This window comes from Engystomops pustulosus, chromosome 1, assembly GCF_040894005.1.
Source record: "Engystomops pustulosus chromosome 1, aEngPut4.maternal, whole genome shotgun sequence".
NCBI lineage: Eukaryota > Metazoa > Chordata > Amphibia > Anura > Leptodactylidae > Engystomops > Engystomops pustulosus.
In genome coordinates, this window is record NC_092411.1 from 184,516,723 (window position 1) to 184,541,458 (window position 24,736).

General features: G+C 38.7%; 1 protein-coding gene across 1 annotated transcript; it reads left to right on the top strand.

Annotated features, from left to right (window-relative positions):
- The first annotated feature begins 203 nt into the window (after positions 1 to 203).
- LOC140069269 (17-beta-hydroxysteroid dehydrogenase 13-like) lies at positions 204 to 23,211 on the top strand. Its single transcript, XM_072114756.1, has 7 exons — positions 204 to 465; positions 10,909 to 11,016; positions 11,102 to 11,233; positions 16,189 to 16,295; positions 20,112 to 20,249; positions 21,154 to 21,270; positions 22,546 to 23,211. Exons 1-7 carry the CDS (start codon positions 256 to 258, stop codon positions 22,634 to 22,636), a joined length of 903 nt encoding a protein of 300 aa, XP_071970857.1. The 5' UTR covers positions 204 to 255; the 3' UTR covers positions 22,637 to 23,211.
- The last annotated feature ends 1,525 nt before the right edge of the window (positions 23,212 to 24,736 follow it).

The following is a 24,736-nucleotide window of genomic DNA, read 5'->3' on the forward strand; positions in this document are numbered from 1 at the left end:
ACATTTAATAAGAGGCTGTTTAATTATCACAGACTACCGTATATCAGTTCCTTTACCTATGATTTTTCATTTGATTGATTTGCAGTTTTTTTCAAGAACCTGATTATTTCAGTGTCTGTTGACTAATGTTATCACACGGTGTGCCTGGCTGCTCTAACATGTTGGCACCATCTCAAGTTTACTCAATAGAGGTTGAGTGCAGCTCCAAGCACCTCTTGACGAGCACATTTTTTAGTCTACAGTTCAAGAGGAAACATGAAAGTCATCCTCGAGTATATATCTCTTTTTTTACTTGCAATCTATTCCTACATAGAGGAGCTCATCAAACTGTGTATGCCAGTGAAAAGAAAATCTGTTAGTGGAGATATTGTCTTGATCACTGGATCTGGTCATGGCATTGGACGACTAACTGCCCTTGAATTTGCCAAATTGCAGAGTATTCTTATTTTATGGGATATCAACAAGGTACATATTTTTCTTGTATGTTTTCTGTCTTACAAATATGTGCACTATCTACTACTTTTTACTATTACTTATGTTTAAGAAGTCTTCACCTGTAGGCATATAAGTCTAATAAGGGTTTGGTCAGTGAAAAACTGACATTTTTCATCATAGTTCAATCAGTTTTCAGTCAGAGTTTGTTCAGTGTTCAGAGTTTGTTTCATGCATGTTTTCAATGTATTTTCAATTCAATTTCAATGCGTAGGACTCAGGACTGAGCTCTATCTTTTCTATGGCAATTGATGCGTGAAAAACGCTTTGCACTTGCATGCGTCTCTGAGTGCAATGCGTGTTTGAGGTGTCTCCATAGACTTGTATGGTGCGTTTTTCACAAAAGTGACTTGCAAAAGTAGAGCATGCCGAGATTTAAACGCGCGCTAAAAAAGTGCATGTGTGCGTGAAAGAAAATGCAAGTCTGAAAAGGCACATTGATTACAATGGGTCAGAGTGCAATGCAAGTTCTGTGCATCAAAAGCACGCGTAAAACCACAAGTGTAGAAGGGACCTAAGTAAACTTAAAAATGAAGGCTATCTATAATAATTATTTCATAGTTACAGACGTCTAACCTGAATAGTTGTTTCTCTTTTTCAGCCATTCCTAAAGAGATTAACCAAGGGTGCTGTCACACAGTGCGTTCTTTGTCAGTGCTTGATACGTTTTTGGTGTTTTTTTAAACATGCTAAAAACAGATGTGTTTTAAAATGCATGCTTTTTTGCATGTTTACCAGCCAAACGGATGGGAAACATGCAAAAATGCATGTGTTTTCAGTGCAAGAACTGACGAAGAATGCACCGTGTGACAGCACCCTAATTGTCCGCCTAATAGGAAAGTTTCAGGAGTCTTCCTCAGGTATTTACTTATAATGTATTAGTACATTTATGTTAATAGTTAAAGCGGTTGTCCACTTTCAGCAAATAAATTATATGTTTTGGAAAAGTTATACAATATTACTATATACTCTCTGTATCAATTTATAATGGTTTTCTGGCTCTCTGCTGTCATTCTGTAGGAAGTTTTTATGTTTACTTCCAGTGGATAGAAATCTGTCCATGGTCACGTAGGAGTACGGCTCATTATAGCACACAGCTCTGATTTACTTTCTGTGATATTAACAAGACGTGCACCTGTGTGACATCACAAGACCATGAACAGATTTCTATCCGACTGAAATAAACATAGAAGCTTCTTACAGGATGACAGCAAGCAGAGTTCTAGAAAACCATGAGGAATTGATACAGAAAGTATATTGGAAACTTGTATAACTTTTTCTTGCACAAGCCATATCGATTATTTGCTGAAAGTGAACACCTTCTTTAAGAACATACAGGAACTTACACTTTCATAGGCTTTTTTCATAGATTTGAGCAAAACACGGCAGCCTATATGCTATGGTGCCATATCATATCATAGATTATAACATCATACCTTCATTTCTATTTGGTGTTGCCTTTGCATTATTCTGAAGTAAGTGGCCGTTAGCCATTACCACTGCCCCTAGAGAGGGGCTGGGTAAAAGATATTCCAATAATTTGTATTACTTAGTGAATATGTAATATATTTTGGGGCAGGTTATTCATTTTTTTAATCAGCACAAAATATTTACTTCCCTAAAAACGTTAACATGGATCAAAAAGACGTATATTTATCAGCTCATGTATAAACTTCACACAGAAAATCACACTGTTTAAGTATTTTTTTTTACTTATAATCCCTGATTGTCTCAAATATCACTCAATCCTGATTAAGATTACTGAAGAATGATATTTGAGCATGTTTTCAGTGTTGTACAATTGGAAGAATTAAAGCTTAAAGGGATAGTACACTTTTACCAAATAATTAATAATTTTTGTGTAATACGATTTTCCATTATACTTTCTGTATCAATTGCTCACAGTTTTCTAGATCTATGCTTGCTGTCATTGGCTTTATTGTTTAATTACTGAGGATAAAAACTGTTCAGAACTCAAAGTATTCAGTATTCACATGACCATGATCACTTTTTATTCTCGGGAAATAAACAATGAAGTTTCCTGTTGAAAAAAAGCAAACAGAAATCTATAAAACTGTGAAGAATTGATACAGAAAGTATGTGGAGTAAAAATATAACAAGGGAATTTGGGGATTGTAGTTACAGTTACAGAGAACTAGGTAAGAGTTTACTTATACTGTATCTGTGCCCTCGGTATTACTAAATTAAGGGAAAAATAAAATAAATTCTTGATTGTAAATTAAACCATTGAAGAACCCATAAATCGCCATGAGCTTCTAAAAAATAGTATCTGGGACAGTTAGAGGAATTTATAAGTAATGTATAAGCTGTGCAATTCCAGTGACCCTGGAAGCTGTCCACCAGTGACCCTGGAATGCGGAAGACGTGACTACTCGTAGACAGCTGCCGGGATTCTTATTACACTATCCTATATGCCTATCATTGTGTGGAACTAGGTGAGAGTTGGCTCACATCTTAGGAGAAATGCACTGGTCATCATTCAATACACAAGGAGAGCGCTCCTTTTGTCTTCATCTTTTCTATCACAGTGGGAAAGTGTTGTATACACATCGTTCCCAACAACTGCCTGACACCTTGGCCAGTCAGAAGAGATCAGGACTTTGTTCCATCCCTACCAGCCCAACCTGAAGCTATTTGGAGAGTGCTGCCACCTCACTAGAGGAGTATAAAAACCCCTTGTGGGCCGAGGGTTTAGTAAGCATTTGAGAAGCAAGTCCAGTGTGCAGCCCCTGCAGAGCTGCCACCCAGACACACTACCAGGAAGCAGAAGTGTCTCAGGCCATTGCCTGACACCTATACTCAGTCAGGAGACTAGGCTACAGCAGAGGTCCACTGTCTGTACTCAGATCAATCTTCCCCAGCCTAGCCTGAAGTTACTACCAGGCTGTGAGCAACCCTTCCTGCGGACCAGATATCTCCTACCAGCTCTCCAGCTCTGCTGAACCTGCTGTTGAAGTTAGGCCGTTGCCTGCTGTTCCAGTTCAAATAAAGAACTGTGAGTAGATTTGCACAATGTGCCTCCGTGTGATCCCTGAATCAGGCTACTTCACTATCACGGGCTCCACATCCTCCATAACCCAGGAATTACTATATACACCTCAGGGGTCGCCCCAGGGAGAAACCTCCTTCATCAGCCTCTCCCACCACTTTTCTTGCACTCACCACTTGCTAGAGACCTGCCAGGCTGTAGGCGCGTCCTCCGGACCCAATACAAGGCACCATGACCACAGCGTGCCCAATCCCGCATAAGCCAGCTGTGAAGAAAACGCATATTTTTTTGTAGTATCGAAAACAGTTTTTCTGTAACTCTGGTTGTGGTACATTAGTTTCCTGGTTTGGTAAACTTCTGTGTTCATGAGTGTGAATGACTTCTTACTCTACTTCTCTCATTAGGCCGGCCACCTAATGCTCTATTCCCTTCTGTCTAGTATTACCACCTGGAAGCTGTGTACCAAAACCAGGGAATGTGCGGTTACAATGTAAAGTTATGTAATATACTATGTAATATATGTTCTGTTCTACTTACCTGCAGCATGGTGGGTCTGCCCTGACCTTATAAGAGGCAGGCCAGCAGCAGCACTGGTGTTTTATTGGGGAAGCTGCAGAGAATTGTGGATATTTCAATTGTATAAAAGGTGTCACTGACCAGCAATCTGGGGGATTATGATTGTGGAGATTTGTGGTTTGCCTTCTGCTGATCTGTGGAACTACAAGAGCCTGGTGTTTATTTAACATATTATGTTATACAAGGACTTTTCAAAATAAACTCCTTTGGGATTATTTTCATCAAGCAAAGCCTGGTTGTGCATTGAAAAGCCTATGCCTTAGAAGTCATATCAAAATAAATAGTAAAAATCATAGACACATTAGGTATTGCTGCGTCCCAAAATGCCCGATCTATTAAAATAGAAGCTCGTAACAGTTCGAAGTTGAAAATGGCACTTTTTTGCCATTCTAAAAAATCTAAAACATTCAATAAAAACTGATCAAAAGGCAGTACAGTCCTAAAAAGAGAAGCATTGAAAGCATCATCAAAAGTCACAAAAAATGACACGACCCACACCTCTGTACACCAAAGTATGAAAAAGTTATTAGCACCAGAAGATGGCAAAATAAAAAAAAAATTGTGCACAATCTTTTAATTTTTGTAAATGTATTAAGACATATACACATTTGTTAACCCTGTGATTGCACCAGGGATAAAAGAGTTGTCTGAACATTGATAAACTTAGCTGCTTTCTTCACAATTTCCCTGTCCATGGATAGTGCATGATATTGCAACTAGGGTTCATTTATGTATCTACAACGAAACCACATTACCGCCACAGACCATGGTCACTTATAGCGCTATTTTTGGAAGAAAGCTGTCATGGTTTTTACTGTCTGGACAAACCCTTAAAGTTTTTGAAGTCCAGAAGCAAATTTACACGGCAATAAGGTGACATGTCTTAAAGCAGGTTTTTTACCTGCAGGTTAATGATCATCATTTTAAAACTATACTGTAGTAATTCAAGTTCAAGTTTATGATCATCCGGCAAGTCTGGCTTGGCTCCTGAAATGTCAGACACAGTTGGAATCCCTAAGGAGAAGGCAGAAGCAGTAACAAACAGCCTTTTCCTTAGGGATTTCTTCACTGCATAGCTCTGAAATATCAGCCAGATCTATAGACCTAGCAGTCTCATGGTTGCCAGGTCTGCAGGGGTTAATCAGAGCTGCAGCTCTAATCAGACATTAATCCCCACAGTTGTCATTATCCCTGTAACTGGGACTCTTATTGATGCCCCAGTTACAGGTGAAAACTTAAAAGTGAAAAAAAAATAGAAATTAGAAAAATAAAACTATGGAAATGTCCCCCCTGGTTTTTTTTATGACCTTATGGGGCACAGATAAGGTAAAACACACACACAGAACATATTAATATACATTTAAAATATTAAAATATCTAATACAATTCAAAAACATTGCTATAGTCAACCCGTTTGCCCAAGACTATAAATATTATACATCAAAACATAGAATATTCATTTTGAGTTAATTTGAAAACTAAAAAAACATATACTGTATATACAGAAATATATATTTTTCTCCCAAAAAAACTAAAAATGAAAACAAGGCCCTTAAAGGGGTTTTTCAATTTATCTAGTTAATATATCTGAAACCCCCACTGATCAGCAAGTTAGGTCCTATGCTGTGGATGCCCGCCCCGGCTGTACCCTTAGGGCAGTGGTAGCAAACCTATGGCATGGGTGCCAGAGGTGGCACACAGAGCCCTTTCTGTGGGCATCCAGGCCTTCACCCCAACACAGAGTTTGCCGGCTTTCTCCTGTGATCTAAGACAGAGCAGGACGTGCCATGCTCAGCGCTATTTTAAAGCGACATCCTTGGCTGCCAGGACTACAGGGGGAGTAAGAAGGTGTGGATAGAGATGGATTGTCATTGGAGCTCCTGCTCTGAGTCCGCTGATTCTTCCTCTTCAGGGGACCGTGGAGTGAAGCTACAATCCAAATTTCTCGACCATCTTTCTATTGAATTGGTGAACTCAGGATGCCAATACATTAAAACCTGTGATACAACAGGGATCAATAGCTTACTGCCTTAGGGCGTACCGCTGTGTGCTGGAGAGGAGTTGACCCCTTCCCCCTCCATAGAGAAAAGCGGCGCACGGCCGCACACACAGGGAAAGATAGAGCATGCACTCTCTTTTCCCTGTGTGCAGCGCGGAATGAGGCACCATACTGATGCCCAACTGCCATTGCCGTCTATGGGTACGTATCCCCATCCCCATAGACGGCTGCCTGAATGTACCCTTTGACCAATAATATGAAAATTCACTAAAAATGCCCCACTTATTAAAGCCTTTTAAGTCCTGGTTAGAAAGCGGTTAATAAGATTAGGAAACAACGTGTTTTATTGCAAAATAACTGGCTCAAAATTAGCTGGTGTAAAGTATCTTTTAAATGTCATGTACTTTTGCACTGCCAGAAAAGGCCAAAGAAACCACACATAACTGTGTGAGTCTTCCAAGCCATGCCAGCATTAAACATTACAAATCATGCATTCACAATATTTATTTAGCTTATCCTTGTACAAAGGATTGATTATTTGTCAGCAGTAAAGTGAACATTGGGACACTGTACTGGTCTAGTAAGTAAGTTCAAGTCTGTAAGTTCAAGTCCACTAGATAAATTGAAAATTATTTATCCTTAATGGGACTTGCTGAAAAATGTAACAACCTATACAATTAAGTTACCATAATATAAGTTTTCTCACAAAAAAGTGAGTTTGTATAAGCTGTACTGATAAAGTTATGGCTCATGGAATGTGGAAGCAGAAAACTGATAAAATCATACATTTTAGCCAGAAAAGTAATTTACAGGTGTAGCGCCAGCACTAAATTCATATTGATGACCTATTTGTCAAATATAGGCATATAAACTTAGCAGACCTATTTGTAGTCTTTAAAAACACTTGATATTGTGCCTGGTGATAAGAAAATTACAGATAGAGGCTTGGCTATTGAAATCTACATCACAAAACTCCTACACACAGTTTATGTGCTAATGTTAATACAACTGGAGGTTTGAAAACCTGCAGTGACTTGTATGCACTTTGCCCCTCTCTCTAGAAGGGAAGCGATGAATGAGTCATTCTTTCAAAAATGTTTGTACAATACCCTAGTATTGCATTGTATTCAGGTGGGATTAGAATATCCTCCTTTCCAGTACCCTCCCAGGACAAAATTAAAAAAAAGTGATGAAATAGTGAAAAAATATATAAAATTATAAAAGTAAAACTCAAAAATACCCTTAAAAACTTGTAAGATCACTATTCACTCATTTTAGAGAGCATAAAAGTTCCATTGGCAACGGAAAAAGGGCTCTGCGATTGATAGAACATGTTAAAGTGGCACACAAAGGCAATTCTGATGCACTGTCCGTTGCAGGGTTAGAACAAGTATCTGTACCAGCACATGAAGGGGATAGAAAGAAGAAATGACTAAGGAGAGAGGCATGGTGGATAATAAGAGTGGAGCCCACGGAGCATTAGGGCTCAATGATGAAAACAATATGGGGGTGTTCCTATAAAACTCCCTTTTCCACCTTCCTATTTGCTTTTCTCCCTTATTCATATACTCGTGTTATTATATAATAATCATTATTTAAAGTTTCCAAGAGATGGTTATTTGCAACATAAGTTTGTAGTAATTCTTAGGAATTGCCATAATCCATGTCTCGAAATCCCTTACAAATTGCGTAAAAATGATATGCGTTTGTCACCTCATCTCCAAAGAAGCTTGATAAAACTTTATTTAAAAGTCACCCATACCCCTTAATGGTACCAATGAAAATCATGTGCAAACTCAACTAACTAAAAAAAAAAAAACTTTAAGAAGTTAGCAATGCCCCTTCAAGATGGTGTGTTCACACATTGGGGCAGATTTACTTACCAGTCCCTGCGCAATCCCCGAGGTGCGTTCCCGGAGGAGAATTCACAGCAGCCACGCTTCACTACGAGCATGGACCCGATATCCTGCATCTGTCGCTTCCCTGATCAGGTCTGGCGGAGTTCACCTTTCTCTTCCCGGTGCATGTAAGTGCTTGGCTCGCAACACAATTTAAATGTTAAATGCGCCAAAATCCGATCACATGCGACACAATCCACGGCGCGATCCCTGAAAAGTTGAGAAACCCGATGAAAATGCGGCTGCAGGCCGCATAATCCCCATTGTGTTTAATTATGCTGTTCTGTTCACATAAAGTTTACATTACATTTAAATAAACAAAAAGTTACTTAATTGCGATGCAAATGGGAAGCATACATTATTTGAAAGCAAACGTGGCTAAAACAATTTTACCCCAAATGAGATGTGAAATCAAAGGTAAAAGATAAAAATTATTGGAAAAGATTAACCAGTTGTCAGCTAATTATGACGGCGCAAAGAGGAAATGTGTAAGTGGAATAGAGGTCCAGTATTCCTTATGGTCCGATAAAACAGTCTATTGGTTTTTCCTCAGGCATCTACACCATTCAGAGAAGATTGCAGTAAACAGGGTATACAATACCTTAAATCAGGTTAAGATGAATAAAATAAAGTCTCCGTGCACTCCCTCTGTGTGGCGCTCTTGTGGATCCCGTTGTTGCGCTAGCGGTGTACAGTGTGTGGCTGTGCAGACCTCCGGTCCTTCCGACTCGGGAACTCCACTGCAGCACTTTCCGTTCCGCTTTGGTCCAGTAGTGCAACACAATCTCTTTTTGGGAAAAAAAGGTTTCTTTAATATTATACTCACAAACTTTTCTATTAAAAAAAGTCCTTATAAAATCTCATAGAGTCTCATGCACGTTCAGCGTTGTCTGCCCGACTCGAGTTTCGCCAACTTATGGCTTCTTCCGGGACTCCGGAAGTTATGAAATCTGTTATGCTCTGTAGTTATGAAATCTGGTCTATTAGTGTATATGTGGTAAAAAAAAAATAAAGGGGAGACAAGGAAAGAAGGGAAGGTGTGAGTGTAGTTAATGCTTCACTTTTATTAAATACTCATTAAAAATGCAGACATAACAGCTAAAAATTAAGTCACCACTTTAATACAGGTATATTCCCGTGTTGGGACAAAGGGCTAAGCTAATGTGTCCCCCAAAAATATTTTTAGATTATTTAATATTATTCACTGAGAAGAAGACCCCAGAAGAAGCTGAGTTTACTCAGTGAAATGCGGGTCTAGACGATCACTCACACTGTAATATGGGGACTCACAATTTAGGGATATCGCTTACCTAATGTTACACTGGTTGCGGACAAATCCTCTGTGGTACATAGACACAGCCGACCACTCCGATCTAGATCGCAAACGGACTGTGCTTTTGTAGAGAGACATGGAGTCAGCAGCAAGACAGGAGCTGTGCCCCATAGCAGTGGAAGAAATCTTCATCATAGACAATGCTGCACTCTAAGGCTATATTCACACTGCCGTTGCCTGCCCGTACCGTAGCGGGCAACGGCAGTGCACGGGGAGAGGAGGAAGAGGTGAGCGCAGCTCACCCCCGCCCCTCTCCATAGCAACCTATGGCGCACAGCGCCGTATTACAGGAAAAGATAGGACAGGTCCTATCTTTTTTCCGGGTACGGAACCGCTCCCGTAGGGTGCCGTGCGCCCATTGCTGCCTATGGGGGACGTATATCTGCCGTATATACGTCCCCCATACGTTAGTGTGAATGTAGCCTAACATCGTTGTCTGCAACCAGCCTGATGTGTGTGAAGTCTAGCAGCATGATCTATGTTACAATGTTGCAAATCTAAATGTTAATATAAACACAAGGACAAGTGAGCTAAATCACTCCATATAGCCTTGTTTGCAAATCAGATAAATAAAGGCTTATGTGTATGGAGTTGAACAGCACAATCTGTGTAAAAATGTTGTAAACCTAGTGTCAATACATACACAATGATAAGCTGGCTGTGTTACAAATAAATCACCACATACAACCCTTTCCTTTCCCTATCCCACTATTAGAATCCCGCCCTTTCACAAGATATAAGGGAGAACCCTTATTTTTCTGGGCAAGCTAATAATATTAAATAATCTAAAAATATTTTTGGGGACACATTAGCTTAGCTCTTTGTCCCAACACGAGAATATACATGTATTAAAGTGGTGACTTAATTTTTAGCGTGGAATGCACTGCTTAATAGTACCTCGAACGTTCAGGGGTTATATTCCCCATTTTTAATTAGTATTTAATAAAAGTGAAACATTAACTACACTTTTTCTCATATCAGTTCTATTCTTTGGAAAACTGTTTTTGTAGTAAGTTTGGTTGTGCTGATGTATTTGTGCTGAAGTATTTGTTAACTAAATATGGGTCTGATACCTTGTATCTACACTTAACAAAAAATATAAACATAGAACTTTTGTTTTAGTTCTCATTTTTCACAAGAGGAACACAAGGAGACATTTATTAGGACTTATACTCCAGGTTTTTTTGGTTATATCTTTAGTCACAGTAAGTGACCTCGTATTACTATTGGTATTGTTATACTTAACCCAATACTGATGCATACTCTGTATTTTTACTTATCTGCCTTACACTCTATTTGGACCATTGTGAGTGGGTTGATGGTTGTAAGATTTTTTTTTTACCCTGGGTTTTTAGTGTTTTTAATATAGGTGTTATTTTTATAAGTTAATTATATATATTTCTCATGTGCCCACCATCAGGGTTTTCTGCAGATCCTGTGCTAAAAATCATGGAGAGAACCAGTCTAAACTGTGGACCTCAATATGTGTAGTCAGGTTGCACCTTAGGCACCAACCCTTGCTGAATTTACTGATTGCATAAATGTTTTCAGAGTTTTATTTAATTGTACCTTTAAACATATATTACAACTTCTTTTGCAGGATGGAATAGAGGAAACGGCAGAAGAATGCAGAAAACTAGGAGCTAAGACTTTTACATTTGTGGTAGACTGCAGCAAAAGGAATGAGATTTATGCTGCAGCTGAAGAGGTTGATATTTATCTTTAGTTTTTGTTAATATAGTTCTGCTATTATGCCTTCATAATGAATAACCTGTTTTTATAATATTATAAAGGTCAAGACAACCATTGGAGATGTGGATATTCTTATAAATAATGCAGGAGTGGTGTTTGGTGTTGAATTTTTGGAACTACAGGATCATCAAATTGAGAAGACATTTGACGTTAACATTCTTGCTCATTTCTGGGTTAGTAGTAATAATGTTATTGACTAATCCCTTCAATCAACAAAGAGTCTCTAGCACATGTTTAAATCCAGGATTAAGCTGATAAATAAGTTGTAATGTTCTGTTTAGCGAATCACATTTGAAGGGGCTGGCCACTTTCAATGATGCTTTTTGTAATGTGTGTGTAAGCTTGAGGGACAATATATTGGTTATTTTACCAATATTCATCTATTAAAAGTTCTGCACCGCTTTCTTGATATGACAAGTGAAGCCTCCTATCTTTTGCCTAATCAGCCAGACATTCCTGCCCATAAAATGGTTTCATGTGATCTCTATTGGTCCATAAACAATCGCCCACCTGGTCCTTAATTTTATATTCCTGAAAACTATCATAAGATCTGGGCAGGGCAATTATTTATGGACAGATAGGATGACATGACTCTCCATCAATAGCCATTTTATGGTCAGCAATGTCCATACCTCCCAACTGTTTCGGCCAGAGAAAGAGGGACAAAAAGTCCCTCCCTTTTTTCAGAAACCATACCCATTGTCCGGCTTTTGCTCCACCCCCAAACATAGTGTAATATCGACCTTAATGGCCCCCACATAGTTTAATGCCCCTTCCTGTGGCCAAACCCTCCTAATGACCCATATAATACCCCCCTAATTCAACATGTCAATATAAACTACCCCTCATTAATTTTTTCCTCCCTTTTATTTTCTGATAAATATCCCCAATACTGGGGGCATGTGCTGGCTTACATATATACTGGGGTGATGTCCCAGAATACGTACATACATACTGGGAGCATGTGCTGGTGCCAAAAGTATTGGCACCCCTGCAATTCTGTCAGATAATACTCATCTTTTTCCAAAAAATTATTGCATTCAGAAATTATTTGGTATTATTATCTTCATTTAATTTGTCTTCTATGGAAAACCACAAAAAGAATTGTCAAAAAGACAAATTGGATATAATTCCACACCAAACATAAAAAAGGGGGTGGACAAAAGTATTGGCACTGTTAGAAAGATCATGTGATGCTTCTCTAATTTGTGTAATTAACAGCACCTGTAACATACCTGTGGCACCTAACAGGTGGTGGCAATAACTAAATCACACTTGCAGCCAGTTGAAATGGATTAAAGTTGACTCAACCTCTGTCCTGTATCCAGGGGCGGACTGGGAATTTAAAGTGGCCCTGGAAAAAACTGTAAAAGTGGCCCCATTCAGTGGGTGGGGTCAAAACAAGTGGGTGTGGCCTTGTGATGTGGGTGGAGTTACTAAACTCCATAAAAACTGTTTATAGATGGTGTAAATCAACATGTACACTGCAGAGACTCATTCTGCCTCCTTGTAAATGAATAACACTTCTATTTTAAGAGCACACAACTTAATACTGCCATATATGTACACTAAAACATACTCTGATAAACAAGAATGTAACTACTATAATACTGCCCCAAGTAAAATATATTGTAATACTGCCCCCTGTGTACAAGAATATACCTACTATAATACTGCCCCCTGTGTACAAGGATATAACTACTATAATACTGCCCCCTATGTACAAGAATATAACTACTATAATACTGCCCCCTATGTACAGGAATATAACTACTATAATACTGCCTCCTATGTACAAGAATATAACTACTATAATACTGCCCCCTATGTACAAGAATATAACTACTATAATACTGCCCCCTATGTACAGGAATATTACTAATATAATACTACCCCCTATGTACAGGAATATAACTACTATAATACTGCCCCCCTATGTACAGGAATATAACTACTAGAATACTGCCCTCTATGTACAAGAATATAACTACTATAATACTGCCCACTATGTACAAGAATATAACTACTAGAATACTGCCCTCTATGTACAAGAATATAACTACTATAATACTGCCCTCTATGTACAAGAATATAACTACTATAATACTGCCCTCTATGTACAGGAATATAACTACTATAATACTGCCCACTATGTACAAGAATATAACTACTATAATACTGCCCCCTATGTACAGGAATATAACTACTATAATACTGCCCCCTATGTACAGGAATATAACTACTATAATACTTCCCCTATGTACAAGAATATACTACTATAATACTGCCCCCTATGTACAAGAATATAACTACTATAATACTGCTCCCTATGTACAAGAATATAACTACTATAATACTGCCCCCTATGTACAAGAATATAACTACTATAATACTGTCCCCTATGTACAAGAATATAACTACTATAATACTGTCCCCTATGTACAAGAATATAACTACTATAATACTGCCCCCTATGTATATAGCTTGACAGCCCCTGCCCCCGGTGTATATAGCCAGACAGCCCCTGCCCCCGGTGTATATAGCCAGACAGCCCCTGCCCCAGTGTATATAGCCTGCCAGCCCCTGCCCCAGTGTATATAGCCTGCCAGCCCCTGCCCCAGTGTATATAGCCTGCCAGCCCCAGCCCCAGTGTATATAGCCAGACAGCCCCTGCCCCAGTATATACAGCCCCTGCCCCAGTGTATACAGCCAGACAGCCAGTCGGTCACCCCTCTATACAGCAGCCCCCTGTATACATCAGCCCCCTGTATACAGCAGCCCCCTGTATACAACAGCACCCCGTATACTGCAGCCCCCGTATACAGCAGCCCCCCGTATACAGCAGCCCCCCGTATACAGCCAGCCCAGTCCAGTACATAAAAATAAAACACATGAAACTCACCTTTCCGACGCCCCGACGCTGCTTCCCTACCTGATCTAGTCCGGCCGCGGTGACAGCTCCGTACGCGCCGGCGTCGCACAGACCATGACGTCAGCCGCTTGCCGACGTCATGGTCTGTGCGACGCCGGCCCGTACGGAGCTGTCACTGCGGCCGGACTGGATCAGGTAGGGGCGCAGTGTCGGGGCGTCGGAAAGGTGAGTTTCATGTGTTTTTAATTTTGCACCGGCCCCACCAGTAGAGGACCGGCCCCGGACTGGCCCGAAACCAATCGGCCCACCGGGATTTCTCCCGGTGGGTCTTATGGCCAGTCCGCCCCTGCCTGTATCCTTGTGTGTACCACATTGATCTTGGAGAAAAGAAAAAAGACCAAAGAATTGTCTGAGGACTTGAGAATCAAAATTGTGAGGAAGCATAAACAATCTCAAGTCCAGCTCCAAAGACCCGAATGTTCCTGTGTCTACTGTGGGCAGTGTCATCAAGAAGTTTAAAGCCTATTGCACCGTGGTTAACCTCTCGAGATGTGGACGGAAAAGAAAAATCAAAGAGATTTCAACCCCAGATTGTGCAGATGGTGGATAAAGAACCTCAACTAACATCCAAACAAGTTCAAGAAGCCACTTCTTACACAGGAAAGCCAGGCTGGAGTTTGACAAAACTTACCTTAGAAAGCCTAAAACGTTTTGGGAGAATGTTCTCTGGTAAGATGAGGCTAAAGTAGAGCTTTTTGGGAAAAGGCATCAACATAGAGTTTACAGGAAAAAGAAGAGGCCTTCAAAGAAAAGAACACGGTCCCTACAGTCAAACATGGCGGAGGTTCCCTGATGTTTTTTGGGTTACTTTGCTGCCACTGGCACTGGACTGCTTGACCATGTGCATGGCATTATGAAGTCTGAAGACTACACAAAACAGTGTGAGAAAGCTGGGTCTCCTTCAGAGGTCACAGGTCTTCCAGCAGGACAATGACCCAAAACACACTTCAAAAAGCACTAGAAAATAGTCTGAGAGAAAGCACTGGAGACTTCTAAAGTGGCCAGCAATAAATCCAGACCTGAGTCCCATAGAACACCCGTGGAGAGATGTCAAAATGGCAGTTTGGAGAAGGTGCCTTCACATCTCAGGGACCTGGAGCAGTTTGGAGAATGGTCTAAAATTCCAGCAGAGCATTGTAAGAAACTCATTGATGGTTACCGGAAGCGGTTGTTCGCAGTTATTTTGTCTAAAGGTTGTGCTACCAAATATTAGGCTGATGAGTTTTGTGTAAAATGATCAATGGTTTGATTTTTTTTTCTCTTCTGTGTAAAATAAATGAAGATATTAATACCAAAGAATTTGTGATTGCAATAATTTTCTGGAAGAAAACAAGTATTGCCTGACAGAATTGTAGGGGTGGCAATACTTTTGCCGACCACTGTATACTGGAGGAATGTGCTGGCTTACAGATATACTGGGAGTATGTGCTGGGCTACCTATTTACTGGGGGTATGTGATGGCTTACATATATACTGGGGGCATGTGCTGAGATAAGTATATACTGGGAAAGTGTGCAGGGATACGTATATACTAGGGCATGAGCTGGCCTACATATATACTGGAGGCATTTGCTGGCTTACAGGTATAATGGGGCATGTGCTGGCTTAGATACATACTGTGGGCATGTGTTTCCTTTCATAGATATTGGGGGCATGTGCTTGGATACATATATACTAGGGCAGTGATGGCAAACGTTTTAGAGGCCAAGTGCCCAAACTACAACCGCAAACCTGCTTACATATTGAAAAGTGCCAATACGGAAATTTAACATAGTTAGTGTTACTCTTCATTTGGTAGTAGCAGTGAGATCTGTCAATCAGGAACAAAGAGACAGGGCAGTGCAGGGAATAATGAGTGGCTAGACTTACCTCAGAGTTGCATCTAAGTAGCCAACCTGTTTTTTTTAACATTGCAGCCATAAAAAGGAACCATTTAGGGATAATGGCAATGCTTTTGAATCAGTTTTTAATTTAGTATCTATTTTGGGTGGGTTAATTTGAATAGCAGGTTCCCTTCAGAGGAGTTGTATTGCATTCTGATGAGACTATAATTCTCAAATAAATGGTAACTTGCTTGAGGCCTGACCTCAAATTGATCACCTATGCTTCTTAATTTGAGATTTAATGTCCTACATGCTTGTTTATGTCTATTAAACACAATAAATATAAAAAGGTGTGTCTTTATTTCTTTTCAAGATTACTAAATCTTTCTTGCCTGCAATGATGAAGAAAAATTATGGTCACATAGCTACAGTGGCTTCTGTATGTGGTCATGTTGGATTGACATACCTGGTAGATTATTGGTAAGTTGAATTTTATTTTAATGACATGACTATAAAACTACAACTCATAAATCATTAAAAAATTGATTTCTTAATGTGCTGTGATACTGTGACAACATACCTCAAATATTAAGAATTTCTTTGTAAAATCATATTTGTCATATAGAGTTTCCTGGTAGAGATAAGATAATAAGATAAGAATTTCATCTTTTGTTTTTATAAAGAGACTAAAATCTTTTTTACCATTAGGGATTTAACCCCTAGGGGACACAGCCTATTTTGGCCTTAAGGACGCGGCCCCATTCTTCAAATCTGACCTGTGTCACTATAAGTGGTTATAGCTTTGGAACGCTATGAGATATCCAGGGGATTTTTAGATTGTTTTCTCGTGACACATTGTACTTCAAATTAGTTTAAAAATTTGGATGATATCTTTTGTGTTTAGTTATGAAAAAAAACAAAATTTGGAAAAAAATTGGAAAAATTCTTTATTTTCAACGTTCTAAATTCTCTACTTTTGATGCAGATAGTCATAGCTCCCAAATAAATTCATAACTTACATTTCCCAAATGTCTGCTTTATGTTGGCATGTTTTTTTAAGATTCCACATATTTTACTAGAATGTTATAAGGCTCAGAATTTAGGTATCATTTTTCACATTTTTTGTAAAATCACCAAAACCCGCATTTAGATGGACCTGCTCAACTTCTAATTGACACTGAGAGGCCTAAATAATAGTGAGACTCGTAAATTACCCCATTGTGGAAACTACACACCTCAACGTATGAAAAACCACTTTTAAGAAGTTTGTTAACGCTTTACGTGTTTTATAGGGGTTAAAACAAAATGGCGGTGCAGTCTGCAAATTGTAATATTTTTTCACAATACACCCATTTTGGGTGGAAAATTAAACATTTACAATGGATTAAATGAATAAAGGCTCCACAAAGTTTGTTACCCAATTTCTCCCGAGTACACGGATACTCTATATGTGGTGGTAACCTGCTGTATGGGCGCACGGCCGGGCATAGAAGGGAAGGAGGCGCCATCCAGAGCAGATTTTCTATGTCACATTGTACAGGCTATAATTTTTTTCTTTTTTTTAATGTGGACCTATAGGGGCTTATTTCTTTTGCCACATGAGATGCACTTTTCTGGTACGTAATTTGGGGGAATCTATAGGCTAATTGGTGAGATTTTATTAACTCTTTGTTGGTGGAGGAAATGAAAATCATCACTTTTCAGGAAGATTTTTATGGGGTTTTTTTTTTGCCCGTTTACCATACCATAAAAATAGTATATTATTTTTATTCTATGGGTCGCCACGATTACAAAAAGACCTCATTTATATAGATTTTTTATTTTTTTCCCATTTTTACTGCATAAAAAGTAATTTGGCAAAAATGTTGTTAATTTTAGCATCACCGTCTTTCATATGCATAACTTTTTTATTTTTTGCCTCACAAATCTGTTTAAGGGCTTATTTTTTGCTAGAAGGATTGTTCTTTTTAGTGGTCTTATTTTAGAGTGCATAACATTTTTTAAATCCCTTTTTAGAGCATTTTTATAGGGTATTAATTGAAAATGATCTTTTTTCTGGAGCTTTTTTTTGTTTTGTTTTTTACGGGGTTCACTTTGCGGATCTAATAACGATTCTGTTTTATTATGCAGATTGTTACGGACGCAGGGATACCAAATATGTGGGGTTTTGTGTATTTTATTCAATTGTACTGAATAAAAACCAATTTGGAGAAAATCTTGTTCATTTTAGCATCACCATCTTTTCATATGCATAACTTTTTTATTTTTCGGCTGACAAATCTGGTTAGGGGCTTATTTTTTGCGAGAAGAGTTGTTCTTTTTAGTGGGCTTATTTTGGAGTGCATAACATTTTTTAAATTACTTTTTAGAGCATTTTTTGATAGGGTATAATTAAAAATTATCTTTTTTCGGAACGTTTTTGCGGTTTTTTTCCTACGGCGTGTACCGTGCGGGTCCAGTAACGATTCTGTTTTATTATACAGATTGTTACGGACGCGGCAATACCAAATATGCGGGGTTTTTTATTATAATGTGTAGTGTTAAGTGTTTTTGCATATTTTTACTTATACATACTTGAACTTAAACCAGTGATGCTCTGATCACTGGTTTAAGTTCAATACACTGCTCTACAATACTATTTTATTGTAGAGCAGTGTAAACTGTCTGAGCAAGCTTGCGCATGCTCAGACAGTTTACAGCCAGACCCGGAAGGGGTCTGGCTGCCATGGAGACCGGGCAGCTCCGGGGCACATGCCAGTCCTCGGAGCTGCCCAGAAGTGGATCCGAAGGGGGATCCGATCCACAACGCAAACACCCTTACACGCCGCGGTCATGTTTGACCGCGGCGTGTAAGGGGTTAACACCCGCGATCGGAGCGATTTTCCGTTACGGGATTAAACGCAGTGAAAAACAGTTATCATATTTTGATAGATCAGGCATTTTTGGAAGCGGAGATACCTAATGTGTTTATGATTTTTACTGTTTATTTATATTTATATCAGTTCTAGGGAAAGGGGGGTGATTTGAGTTTTTGCGTTTTTTGAACGGGTTAAAGATTCTGATTTTTAATGTTTACAAACACAGTGCAAGCAAACCGGGGACTGGCCTCAGCCCCGCCTCATATGCATTTCAATTAAAATGCATACTATCTGTAACCTGCAGTGTCTTGCATTTAAACAATTGCTCCAGAATTCTGGTGCAGATAGATTGATATGCTGTGAAAAAGCAATGGTTGTTAAGTATAAATTGTGCATTATCTATTGACATAGTAGCAATGCAGTAGTAGTAGTAGTAGCAGTAATAGTGGTAGGAGCTACAGTAATCAGCTTTATCAAATGTGTGTAAAGTATATATAATAGGTGTATATTTGTATGTACATGTATGTGTGTGAGTATGTGTGTATATTTGTGTACATAGTACATGAGTATGTGTATGCAATATATATGTATATAAGTATGTGTGTCTGTGTGTACATGAGTATGTATGTATTTGTATGAGTGTGTGTATGATCTCTTGTTTCTCTGGTGTGCATCTTCTACAATCCTCTTTGCAGTGCTCACCACTGCAGGGTAGAGTTGTCAGGTATCAGAGCATTCTGTGGATTGGCTCTGCAACATAGCGTAGACCTTACAAGACTCATCCACACTCACTGATGCAAACTACACTGCATTTTATAGTATATAGTAGCACTTTCTGTACAAATATACTATAATGGATACAGTGTATATGATTCTTGTGCAGGAAGTTCTCACTGCAGAGGAAGCAGGAGGAGGTTCATTAGCATAATTTTAAAAGTTGATTTAAGAAGGAGGTCATGGATAACAAATATAGGCGGTTATCTTACAACCAGTAACAGGACAGCGAGGAAATAGTTGCGCTCATTGGAAATGAAAGGGGAAAAAAAGGAAGGCCGTGCAGGCCAAATGGGTTCCAAATAAGACTTTTTTTGTTTTCTATACTTTATGTCAGTACCTTCTTCAGATAAACATGGATTGTGTATCTGAAGAAGGATCTAAAACCCTGTTATACATGGGAATCAATAGTGTTATTTGGATTCCAGTTGGTTAGCACAGTTTTTCTTTTTTGACTGTGGGGGTGCCTCTTAGTTGTTGCACAACTTGTCCTGACTTTAATTTTTAGTGATGATCCAAGGATGCCAGCAGCTACATTTCTATTTGATTATTGCTGTTGAAAGTATGGCTAAAATATGGCTAAATTAAATAAAATGGGCGGTTGAGCCTCTAAAGATCTAATTGTCTCACTTTTTGCAGTTTAATACATTTGGCTTTTTTTCAGTGCCAGCAAATTTGGTGCTGTTGGATTTCATGAGTGTTTGACTGTAGAGCTTGCTAGTCTTGGAAAAGATGGCATTAAGACAAGTTGCTTATGTCCAGTATTTGTAAACACTGGATTCGTCCAAAATCCAAGCACTAGGTAAGAAAACTTTGTATTTATTTATTTAAATCTATAAATTCAGTTTGTAATTTACATAATGAAATCAACTCTTCAGGGCTGGTTAATTTCTTTCATTAGAAAGACTTGTACAGTACCTGACAAAGGTTTCCCGAAGTGTATTCATTGAATTGAAAATTAAAACTAAAAGTCCATGGCTTTAAGGTAATCCTGGGTGTTATGGTTATTAAAAAAATGTGTATAACTTTATAGAATCTTGCACAAATCAAATTCCCTTCTCCAACATAAAATATTATACAATAGACACTTTTTCCACTCCTGTGAGGTAAGTTGAAATACACAGAGTATTCTCTAGTAAAAGTTATATAATATTTTTTTATAGAACACTGGTACAGATTTATCATCTAAAGAATTGTACTGAAGGTTCCAGGAACCCACCTGGGCAGGCATAAGACAACAAAGTACCCTGCTCCGACTCAAGTTTCCCATCATTTGGCTGAAATCTTTATTAGTGTCAGCAGCCACAATATATATTTTTTCATATATTTACGTTAAGAAAATGTCAAAATCAAGCATATCAATCAAAATCAATCATATTTTATGCTAATGAACCAGAGAAGCTCTGGTGGGTATTTCACAGGCTGTCCCAATGAGCAGAGCTGGTCTCCCCTGCACTTCCTGCTGCTGCTAGATTACACAGGCAGAGGAAGAAGGGGGATGAGGGGCTCTGGAATCACCACCAGAGCCCCTCTGGCTCATTAGCATAAAATATGATTTTATAAGGTAGGAGGACATGGATAACAAATAAAAGAAGATTATCACAGACAGTGCCTGGATCTATGAGTACTCCCGTTTGTCATGCGTTTTATGTTAGATTTCCTTTAATTAATTTTTACATTTCTCATTATTTCTCTCTTATTTTCAGAATATGGCCTGTTCTAAAACCAGAGTATGTTGCTAAGACTTTTGTGGATGGTATCTTAACCAATAAAAAGATGATTCTTGTACCTTCGTCCGTGAAAACATACTTGATACTGTCAAAGTAAGAAAAATAATTAAGTGTTCCTTAAAGATTTCTCACGCCTGTACACAGAAGAGAGTTAAGAAATTATTTTAGTTATTTTAATTCATTTGCCATATGTAAACATTTCTTAAAGTGGATGTTCCTGTTTTAAGATAATTTCTCATAAATGTTGCCATGTTGTCCCTTAGAAACAAGATAGCTTCCTCGGATACGACCACCACGCACTCTGGCAGTGGTGGCCAGACAAGCGTTATTGAACCCTGTCTGATCACCTGGCTTCAGCGTTACCACAGAACAGCTGTGGGACATGCAATAACTCCCTGACATTTTATATACAAACACCCTTTATGTCTTTGTGTAATCACTCCAGCAGCGGTGGCCGTATCCAAGGACACAGTCTTATTTCTATGGGACCATATGACTACATTTATAAGAAATTATCTTCACACAGAAACATTTTTTAATAACATCCAATTGAAGAAATGTTTATATATGAAATATGGCAAATGGATTAAAGTAAATGTGAATGCCCAGATGGGAATACCCCTTTAATAATTGACTTGTAGCATACCTCCAGATTGAGATGTTTATAAAGAGAATTCTTCCCAGAGACTGACTGTGAATAGTTAAGTCATTAGAAGCATTATTTATTTCTGAGCTGTCAACTGAGTACAGGAGGGAAAGCTGATTTACACAAACTGCTGAAAGGGACACTGTCAACAGATTTTACCCTATTAAACTACTGCCCCTTTAGGTTGCGTATGAAATAATTTAGCTATTTTTTAAAGGTTTTTTAAAGTTTATTTTTAAAGTTAAGACTTTAATGTGAAATATTACCATTTTATATATAAAACAATCTCCTTCAAAGTCATTTGAAAATGTACAGTCATATTTTGATTGAGATGAGTCAAGATTAGAAGTCGCAGCGGGAAGCTGCAGATATCCATGTACCCTACGTCTTAGTTGTTAGATCAACACTACACAGGTTCACATTTACTAAATTTACTAATTTTCTTTTTTGCGTTCACACGTGGCAATTGAATTGTATTTTATAATGCAATTCAAAGGCAATGGGGAGGAGTTACTCATGATCACATGCGCTTAGACCTTGTGATTGGGAACAAGCAAATGTTTTGCAAGTAAACATTTCAGATTAAATGTGGGGCAGTATGTTAATGTTTAATAGCTATTCAGCTCTGTAGTTCTCATATGTAGCCTGTGAATTGAGCCAAAAGGTGGCAGGTAAAATGAATTGGTTTTAAAATAGAGCTCTAAATCCTAATATCTTTTTAGGTTTCTTCCTCAGCGTGTAATCTCGAAGATAAACAAGATGCAAGATGTACAATTTTACACTAAGTTTAGAAGTGGAACCAAAATGGATTAATGATACCCAAAAGAAAAATAACAAAAGCAAGGCACAACTTTTCATGTTTTTTATGTATTTAGGCTACAAATTAGAATGTTGCTTTTAGTATAATTTTCTGCAATAGCAAAAATAAACCAGTTTCTTGTGTGTTTTCTTTAAAATGTATGTTATTGTAATATGAAATGAATTCAATTTTCTTTGTAGTGAACTCCTTTTAGCCAGTGAAAATATTACTTTTGCGGTCTCATATGTAGGTATGTGGGAATTGCCAGCTTCATCTAGTAATATTATTAGTATTAGCCATTAGTATTTTAAATGTGTTAAGTTACAATTTAAAGAGAAATCTCAAAGAGCATCTATAAAATGGCTTATTTTTAATATCCCAATAATGGCCTGAACTGATCACTAAATTGAACTTAGCCTATAATACAATCCTCTTGTGATTTACATTTGTTATAGTAGAACCATACAGTAGAAAAGTCCAGGGGTGGAAGTTTTCTTTGCTTTTAAGCAGGAAAATCGCATTTATGTCAGCCTTTTATACACGCTACTTCATATGTATGTACATTTGATAAAGAAAACTATTTGATTATGCATTCTGAAATAAAATGATCATTAAAAAAATGAAAGTTTTTTTTTACTGTTGACTACAGTATATACTATTTAATGTTGCAGTTGTATTAAAAGATGTTTAGTAATTACTATGCTTTAAATACAAAGGAATAATTAAGCCAGATACCCGTATATACTCGAGTATAAGCCAACCCGAGTATAACCCAAGACCCCTAATTTTACCACCAAAAACTGGGAACACCTATTGACTCACGTATAAGCCGAGGGTGGGAAATGCATTGGTCACAGCCTCCCAGTATATAGCCTGCAAGCCCCCACTAGTATATACCCAGCCCCCAATAGTATATAGCCAGCCATCCCCAGTAGTATATAGCCAGCTAGCCCCAGTAATATATAGCCAGCCAGCCCCCAGTAGTATATAGCCAGCCCCCAGTAGTTTATAGCCAGCCAGCCCCCAGTACTATATAGCCAGCCCCCAGTACTATATAGCCAGCCCCTAGTATTATACAGCCAGCAGCCCACAGTAGTATACAGCCAGCCAGCCCACAGTAGTATACAGCCAGCCAGCCCACAGTAGTATACAGCTAGACAGACCCATGTATTATACAGCCAGACAGCCCCATGTAGTATACAGCTAGGCAGCCCGCACATAAAGCAAACACATAAAAACAAAACAACTTATATAATCACCTTCGGGCGGTCCCGATGCCCAACGTAGCTTGCCAATGTTCCGGTCCCCGCAGCTCCTCTTCCTTCTTCTCTTTGCTGTAACATGCAGCAGAGATGCGTCCATGCGATCTGCCGACCGGCACACTTTATGATGTCATCAGCGGAGACACCGCTGCATCATAGTGTCCGCTGGCCGGCAGATCACGTGGATGCGTCTCTGGCGGCTAATAAAGCAAGGAGAAGAAAGAAGGTGAGCCGCGCCGAGCATCGGGGACACTGGATGGTGAGTATTTAAGTTTTTTTTTTTTTTAATTGACTCGTGTATAAGCCAAAGTGAGGTTTTTCAGCACATTTTTTGTGCTGAAAAACTCGGCTTATACACGAATATATACAGTAAGTAAGTGGAGACCAACAAAGCAAAATGTGGCAACATTTGCACCAAATAAATGTCCAACATACTTTGTGAAATATTTCAGACATGGCGTGATTTGTCAAGGAATGGGAATGACTAAATTTCAAGTGTGACCTAAGAGTTTTGAAGCTTCATCTCCCATCTTTAATAGATGCTTCTCCACCATCAGTGGTATAGTTGAAATTGTCTCTCTAGCTCCCACTATACCCCTGCAATCAGTGTTATTATTTTTGCATCTCTACTGCTAGATTTGCCTTCATTTGTACCTATATGTTGGGTGGATTATACTAATAATAATTCCTTTATTTAAGCTTTTAAGTATCATAGTATGCAGTTAGGTGCATACATTGTTATATCCAGACCCGGAGGAGCAGGAGGAGGAGCTATAATCAGCAGCAGGCAGGGATTTGCTGTTTCCTATTTTTTGGTTGTCCTTGGGCGCCTGGGTGCCGCCATCTTGCTGA